The sequence below is a fragment of the Nanorana parkeri genome, unplaced genomic scaffold (genome assembly GCF_000935625.1).
Source record: "Nanorana parkeri isolate BGI_ZX_2015 unplaced genomic scaffold, ASM93562v1 scaffold1585, whole genome shotgun sequence".
Classification (NCBI taxonomy): Eukaryota; Metazoa; Chordata; class Amphibia; order Anura; family Dicroglossidae; genus Nanorana; species Nanorana parkeri.
The window spans coordinates 8070-16687 of record NW_017307853.1 but is presented as its reverse complement, the minus strand read 5'-3'; the positions used below and the strand labels follow the sequence as shown (position 1 = coordinate 16687).

The 8618-nt window shown below is 44.5% G+C and overlaps 1 protein-coding gene across 1 annotated transcript in view; it reads left to right on the top strand.

Moving 5' to 3' along the window:
• The window catches only part of LOC108798916 (alpha-2-macroglobulin-like), a gene marked incomplete at its 3' end in the record, with an annotated part of 53488 nt that overhangs the window by 38752 nt on the left and 6118 nt on the right, over positions 1 to 8618 (top strand). Inside the window, exons 19-25 of the mRNA XM_018570722.1 lie at positions 467 to 590; positions 1640 to 1758; positions 1835 to 1886; positions 2917 to 3003; positions 3696 to 3941; positions 4284 to 4359; positions 5352 to 5514. Of these exons, the coding sequence (XP_018426224.1) occupies positions 467 to 590; positions 1640 to 1758; positions 1835 to 1886; positions 2917 to 3003; positions 3696 to 3941; positions 4284 to 4359; positions 5352 to 5514 (867 nt within the window). The remainder of the gene's footprint in view (positions 1 to 466; positions 591 to 1639; positions 1759 to 1834; positions 1887 to 2916; positions 3004 to 3695; positions 3942 to 4283; positions 4360 to 5351; positions 5515 to 8618) is intronic.

Below are 8618 nucleotides of genomic sequence, written 5' to 3'. Positions count from 1 at the left end.
CACAACGTTTATGTAGCTCCAGGGGAAGAAGTAAAGTGGAATACTATAGAACAGGGGTAGGCAAACTTGGTGAAACTACAAATTCCATCATGCATGTGCTGCTGGGAGTCATGTTTGTAGGTATCCAGAGTCTTGCAATGCCTCTTGGATTTGTAGTTGCAATAAAGCTTCAGGGCTAAAGTTTGCCTACCCATGCTATAGAAATGTCACTTGAGTGGCAGCTGGAACTGCTGACATCCCATCCAAGATGTGGAAGCAGTCTTGTGGCTTTTGGATGTCTACACATGGGAGGCTTTTACACGTAAAGAACATCCATAAAGTACATTAAATGGACACACATTCTTATGGGAAGGTTTTTGTTGGCATGAATGGCTTGGTGACAGGGTCACTTTAAGTGCATCCACAATGACCTCCTATCTCTTGTTATCCCAATTATTTCCATTGTTCCTCGTCTTATCTCTGACAGGTTCGAGTGACTTTGGTAGCTTCCAACGCTTTCACTGCGCAACTGAAGGAAGGAACCCAGGACGCCTGTGTGTGCTCCAAAAACCGAGCCTCCTATTCCTGGGAGGTTCAAGCAAATGTTCTTGGTATGTGTTGTAACTGTCTGTAAGCTTTAGATACATTGTAAAGACCTCTTTCAGTCCTATGGTTGTGTCCCTGTTTTTGAAGTAATTTTGAGCTGAAACTCAACTAGTCATGCTAATCAGCCTCCAAAAATAGTAAAGTCAATGATAGTAAAGTCAAGGACCGTGCGGTCCCTTCCTCAGGCAAACAAAGAGTTTGTTTGCCTGAGGAAGGGGCAGCACGGTCCCGAAACGTTGCTTAGGAGATGTGCATCATCATAGTCAATAAACATCATTTGACTTTACTATTTTTGGAGTGCGAGTGACTACTTTCATCTATCTACACTTTGCGGAGGCATCTGATGTCACCACCGCACCCTTCCAGCCATATTTGGGCTTTTTTCCGGTCATGAGTGCGCTGGGACATGAGGATTATGCTGATCAACCTGACTTGGAGATGGATTAAGGTAGAATTGTACCTAGGCGAGGTAGTGCTCCCCCCACTACCAATCCCTTTTGAATGAAATGGATCGGGTTACAATTGACATGGAAAATGTACCCGATTTTACATTCTGTACCTGCATTGTCATGACCATAATGTCAACAGCCTCCATTGTGAAGGGACAGGCTGTTGCACAGTGTTTACCAATTGTGGTAGCCTCCTGGCTCACTGCAGAAGCTTGAAGGTTATAGCTGGGCCCTATGAACACATCTACTGGACTCTAGACCCCTGCCCAATTTGCCTACTGGATGATTCCGCTTTTGGCTGGCAACAGAAGACATGTTCATGAGTGCACAGCATAGTACAGTGTACATGTTATAGGCAGGGGCAGATATGTTCTAAAGATAAAAGTTTGAGTTGAATGGACATCCATTTAGGGCCAACAACCTATCATACTGTATATATATACATTTGTACTTATCCCAGGGGGCAAATGCCCCCTTACTTTCCAGTCTAGTGCTCCCTTCTGGAAATGTGCTGTTGAACTTGCGCGCTCTCTGGGTTTGTGTTGCCAATCCAACCTTGGTATCTGAACCCCCCCAACTGACCACTAGATCTGCTTTATCTACAGGAGAAATGAGCTTCTCAGTGACGGCACAAACCACTTTTATTGGGCAGTCATGTGATGGATCTAATGATGCTTCCCAGCCTCCTCGCAAGGACACCGTTGTGCAATCCATTTTAGTAGAGGTAAGGCTGGTACTAATGGGGAAATTGCATATGCTTTTCCCAAGCATGTTTTAACCTTTTAATTTAATCTTAACAGCCTGAAGGAATCAGCCAAGAACTGACTTTAAGCAATCTCGTCTTTGTGAAACGTAAGTGAAAACAATTCTTTCTTCTTTTTTGGTTTTTGGTGACTCCATGTGTTTACTGTGTGTGGAGGTTTTTGATCTCCTTGGCTGTGCCTCAAAGTGGTCAACGCCAGTATCAGAAGTCAGAAACCATAGCTGACCAGGGTAATTTCACCCCCTGTTGCCTTAGGGCGAGCAAACCTACCAGTGCTTGGTTGCCCCCAGGGATTAATATACAATGCTACAGTTTCTGGCCAGGTGGAACAATGGACTGAGCGAAGATAAAGAACAAGAGTACCAGTGGTCCTCAGGAGTATCAACCGTGGACCAATACACAGCAGGCGAGTATCCTTTAGCCCAAATTCCAGAGACTGGTGATGGTCAGGGCAGATGAGCATAATCTAGAGACCGTATGGGGTAAAGGCATACAGCAAAAATAAGAGTGGTCCATTGACCAGGTAAGGAGTCTATAACAGGAGAATCCAAATGCAAGGCAAGGGTACAGGAGCCATGTTTCAGGGATGACTGCCTAGCAATGAGACAGCTTGTTAAGAGCAGTCCAGCAGCCAGCCATTGGAAGTGAAGGGGTGTTGCTGCCAGAGATGAGCCTGTTGCTCATCCGCTGTTTTCCTTCAGGTCTGACAGGAGAGAGCAGCTGGGCAGCGGTCTGAGGCATAGGAGCATGCCTCATGTTCCTAACCTGTCATAGTGATTTTGTTTTGTTTGTCGAACTCAGTTTTTCTTAAATATGACTCTTAACAATATTTCCCTCCATTAGTTCATCTGTCTTTACTGAGACATGAAGTCCCCTCTTGGCAACTGTATTCCCCAATTTTTTTTCTGTACTGCATTGAATCCATTGGGGTGGAACTTTGTAGTGGCTATGGCAGCTTGAAACAAAAATGTTGCCTCAAATAATACAACAGTATGTGATCCAATCTACATAAACTGCAGCAAACTGAATGTGGTTTTAGGTGGGGTAGTGCTCTACACTCCAGAGGTTTTTACATTTTTATTTTTTCTTTCCTTGACTTTTGCTTTCCTCTATCTTTAGCCGGCGCGAAGTCAACATTGCCAGTCCGTATAACCCTTCCAAAAAACGTGGTGCCAGATTCTATCTCTGCGTATATAGCTGCTGTTGGTAAGTGGATCTTATTAGTAGCTGTGTGATTTTTATATTCCTCTTTTTTGGCATGTTGCCTTCACCATGTTAAAAAAAAAAAACACTGCTTGTAAAGATTTCAAAGGGCTGGTTGTTCCTGAGTGGCTACTACTTGGTGGAAGCTGACTGGTTGACTTGACCACCAAGTCTACTGGTAAAATCTTACCAGTCCATTCCTCTCCTACATGGCCTATGTCATTTGTCGAACCAATCACATGGTCTGTGTTATTTGGAGAACCAGTCATATATAGTCTCTCGTTTTATGGAAATTGACTCTAAGCCATTGGTAGGACCAGTCATGCGGTCCATGTCAATTCTAAAACCGGTCACACAGTCTGTCATTCATAGAACTGGTAACATGCAGTTTGGAGAACTGTACTTGTACAGCTGTACTTGGTAGGACGGTGCTCCAATTAAAACATTTGAACAATGGCATCCTTAATGAATTGCAGCTCTGACTTATAACGTGGATTCTACTACTGCATTTATAGTGATGGGAGATCAGTTGGAACCCCAGACCTTGGTCCAGCCTTTATTAAACCTTACTTACCGGTTCCCACAACTTCTACCCTTGCATCTGAGTCTTTACTGCAATGCACTTGGCCACAGAGTTCTGGATGGGACATCCTCTTACACTTGCCTCTGATCCTTATAATCGGATATCTTTCCAGGTGATGTGTTTGGACTCCCATTGGCAAACCTTGAGGATTTGGTCCAGAAGCCGTATGGATGTGCAGAACAAAACCTGGCGCGAGTAGCTCCTATTGTACATGTGCTTGACTATCTCAACAACACAGGCCAGCTATCGCCTGAAATTCTGGAGAAGGGAAAGCGGTACTTATTGGAGGGTAAATATAAATCTGACACCTTTTTTATGTGCACCAAATTCTTTTTTTTTCTCTTTCAAAAAGATTTTAGTAGGTTTTTTTAACATTGTCAAGGTAAGTTATTACATCGGTACAATAATAAAACCAAATTCTTAAATGTTCTACGTGATGACCTTCCTCTTCCACTGGTCATGATTCTTAACTTTTACGATGTCTTCCCTGTCCAAATTATTATTATTATTTTTTTAAAGCTATTACTAGTTCAGGGGTGTGGAATTCCTATCGCCCGACGCCCGGAACAGGCAGTTTCGGACGCCGGGCGAGTAGTTTTTCTCTACATTTAGCCTGGCTGCGGGCAAGCAGCACGGCTAAGTGTAGTGTGGAAGCCGTCTTGTGTGACGTGTTCTGACTTGACTTCTCTCATCCCTCTAGGATATTATCGTCACCTTGGATATGCCAGCGGAGACGCTTATAGAGTGTTTCACAGCTCCGTAGAACCCAATTCATGGTAATGACAATTTTTATGTGTTACACCTGAAACCTTCAACGGATTTAGAAATGTAAAACCAAACTGAACTCTAAGACTTTGCAAACTTGCTGTTTTCATACCAGAATTGTATTTAAAAGCAACCACAGCCTGTCCCCTGCCAGCATGCTCTGTGAGGAAGCAGTGGCCTCTCTGCAGAACTGTTAACATGCCCCCTGCTAAATCAGGGCTAGAGCTGTCCATTTTATTTGGGAACACGAACTTTGCTGATTGGGAAGTTCCAGCTCTGACTCATCAGGGTGGTGTATTGGAGCGCTGTAGACAGACCACTGCTCCAAACAGAGCAAGCCTCCTTCTCTGCAACATACCAGCAGGGGACAGGCTTTTCTACTTGGGCTGTGGCTGCTTCCTAAGAACCTGCACACCTTTTTGTGTTCTGATGCACCTGGAATGTCTTTAGCGGATTTAAAATAGAAAGTTCACTTGGGCTCTAAACCTGAAACTTAGGTTGACCTAAAATACTATTTAATCCTACAAGTGTGACCACCTTTTGATGCAATATCCAGAAAAGCAAAAAAAAAAAACCTCACCGCTCCAATTTTCACTAGACTGCAGATCAATAGACATCGGGTGCCGGCTGCAGTATGCTCCCACTCATCAAGCAATGTCTCTCCAATCAGCCACACGAAACCGAGGTCCATAAAAATCCAACTTTGCATGGAATTTACAACACTAAAGTTCAAAATACAAGATATACACCACCATAGTATCTCTCCCACTCGCAACGCCTCTCATGCGTTTCACTACCTGGGCTTAATCATAGAGGTGGACCTTTTTGATACAATTACACAGCTGTAGTGAAGCTTGTCCTGTCCACTCCCTGCCAGTCTTATACTTGCCTGTCACCAGTTTAGTGAGATATTGCCCAAAAACCTGCAGAGCCACTGGTTAAAAAAATGTTATCTGTTGGTTTTATATTTGTTCCTAATGCGGTAACCTTGTGCTTCTTGCAGGCTGACCGTATACAGCATGAAGACCTTTGAACAAGCCAAGAGATACATTGAAATTGATGAAACCAGACAGCAGCAAACCCTCATCTGGCTGGAGAACCAGCAGAGGCTTGACAATGGCTGCTTTGAACCCCAAGGAACCTTGTTCACATTCCAGGTCAGAAAAGCCTCCTGCTCTTCAACCAATAAGATGCTTGTTTAAAAAGAGAGCAATATACAAAAGAACCATGACCAATGGCAACACATTTTTAGGATTTGCTCTTTACTGGCTGAATCTGTAATCTGTGCTTTTTGTAAAAGTGAGATGTCTTGGAAGGTATAGGAGGTGCATTTACAGTGTATGGATGGGGTACTGTACTTTACATATAACTGTGAAATATCAGTTCAGCATTGAGTTATGGTAACGTGCATTTTACTGCGCCTTTAAGCAGAAGTAAAGTATCTTGGCTGCTTAATCGGCCGGGCCTCAACCTAATTCCCACACATGGACACAGGAGTTGATTTCATCTTGGCATTCTGAGCCATGATGAATCCATTGATCGGGTAGAAAGTGATAGATCCCTCTGCACTCCTTAGAGCGTTCCCGGCCCAAAATTGCAATGGTGGTACTCGCAGTGATAATAACGGATGGCGCCGTGCACATCAACAGTAGAAAGCAGGAATCACCAGCACTCAGTAAATATAGTTCAAGTAATGAATGTCCATTTATTTGGACCAGTCGCAAAACTAAATACCATGGTATTTAGTTTTGTGACGACTGGTCCAAATAAATGGACATTCATTACTTGAACTATATTTACTGAGTGCTGGTGATTCCTGCTTTCTTCCATTAATAGGGTGACACACCTACATGAAAAGGCTAATCTGAGACTGATGCTGGTTATTGATTCCACAACAGATAACCTTAATTTTTGCATTCCATGGATAAGCTAGACTCAAGTAGATTCCACTGAAGATCCAATAGGTAATAAAAGGTAAAACCTTAAAGGAGAACTATGGGGTCAGTGTTTTTCCCCATAGTTCTCCTTAGGGTAACGGGAGGACACAAACTAGCGTCCTCCCGTTACCCTAAGCTCAGTATACCGCGAGCTACAGCTCGCGGTATACTGAGACGCCGCACCTGGAGCGGATCCCGACGTAGATGACGGGATCCGCCCAGCTGCGTGAGTGACAGCTGGCTCTGCCTATCTAGAGGCAGAGCCAGCTGTACCCGCCCCCAGTCAGCGCTGGCGGATCGGAGCGGGGAGGGGGGAATCCAGCCCTCCCCCTGTCACGGCAGAGAGCCGTGACAGGATCGAGAGGTGAGGGAACCCGGTATGTGTTCCCTCACCTCCCGATCTACTGAGCTGACCTGTGACAGTCTCATTGTCACAGGTCGGCTTAGAACTATGAGGTGAGTGGAAATCACTCATCTCATAGTTCTCCTTTAAACTTCAATGCGTTTTCAGAGAAAACATTGCAAACCTCTTCAGTAGTAATAACATGAGACCAGCAAACCTTTCTACGTGAATCAAATAGAACTCTTCCCACCATTACTTGGGGTTAATCATCATGTGCATATATCATATACAATATTGTAGATATTTAGGTGTAGTAACCACTACTTCACCAGGAAGGGTGTAATCAAATGCACAGAGATTCCATTCAAAGCATAAACACGGCAACAAGATTGTACAAATCATTAAAGGAGAATTATGAGGTGAGTGATTTTCACTCAGCCTCATAATCTAAGCCGACCTGTGACAATGAGACTGTCGCTGGTCGGCTTAGTAGATCGGGAAGTGAGCGAACACATACCGGCGCTCGCTCACTTCTCGATCTATCCGTGCAGTGAGCCGTGACTGTCATTCACGGCTCCCTGCAGGGATTCCCCCCCTCCCCTGTCCGATCCTCCAGCGCTGACTGGCGGAACGGACAAGGTAGGGGGCGGGTACAGCTGGCTCTGCCTCTAAATAGGAAGAGCCAGCTGTCACTCACGCAGCTGCGTGGATCCAGACAGAATTGTGGGGATGCGCTCCGGCTGCGGCGCCTCAGTATGCCGTGAGCTGTAGTTCGCGGTATACTGAGCTTTGGGTGACGGGAGAATGCTAGTTTGTGTCCTCCCGTTACCCTTAGGAGAACTATGGGGAAAAGCCCCCTGACCCCATAGTTCTCCTTTAAAACAAGCTAAAATAACTTTCACCAGAAATACAAGATTAAATGTAATCTACAGATGTATGCAGTATATGCCGCTCACAAAGTCTGATGCAGCGTAATTGACAATTAATGACTCTACTATTCCTATGTAATGGACATAGTAATGTATATAAAGAGACAGGCGAAGCTGCACATATGTGAACAACAAGGTTCAATGCAGATTGCAACGTGTAATCCCACACATACCAAAGAAACGTCTAACATAAACGTGTGTATGCACACTATATTGCCAAAAGTATTGAGACACCCCTCCAAATCATTGGTTTCAGGTGTTCAGTGAAATTTCCTTGCTACTAAATATTCCGCGGTCACCTGTTAGTGGTATTATAACAAAGTGGAAGCAATTGGGAACAACAGCAACTCAGCCACGAAGTGGTAGGCCACGTAAAATGACAGAGCGGGGTCAGCGCATGCTTAAGGCATCAGCATTCCAAGACATTTTGGACAATTTCATGCTCCCAACTTTGTGGGAGGAGTTTGGGGATGGCCCCTTCCTGTTCCAACATGACTGCGCACCAGTGCACAAAGCAAGGTCCATAAAGACATGGATGGGGGAGTTTGGGGGGAGGAACGTGACTGGCCTGCACAGAGTCCTGACCTCAACCCCATAGAACACCTTTGGGATGAATTAGAGCGGAGACTGCGAGCCCGGCCTTCTCGTCCAACATCAGTCCCTGACCTCACAAATGGTCCAACATTCCCATAGACACACTCCTAAACCTTGTGGACGCCTTCACAGAAGAGTTGAAGCTGTTATAGCTGCAAAGGGCGGAGCCAACCCAATACTGAACCCTACGGACTAAGACTGGGATGCCAGATATTGTGCGTGTGATGCTTCCCATTAGGAAACTAGTGAGAAATATTTTAGGGAACAAATAACTTTTACAAATGTAATGCATGTTCCATAGAAACTAGTGACACTTCTCCTGTATGTAAAACAAAGAAGTGTATATAAAAGAATTACGACAAATATGTATAAAACAATGTATTGTGATGTATACCTAATGGAAGAGAGGTGTGTGTGTGTGTGTGTACGTACATGACATGAATAACTACAGGGGTGTGTGTGGTTGT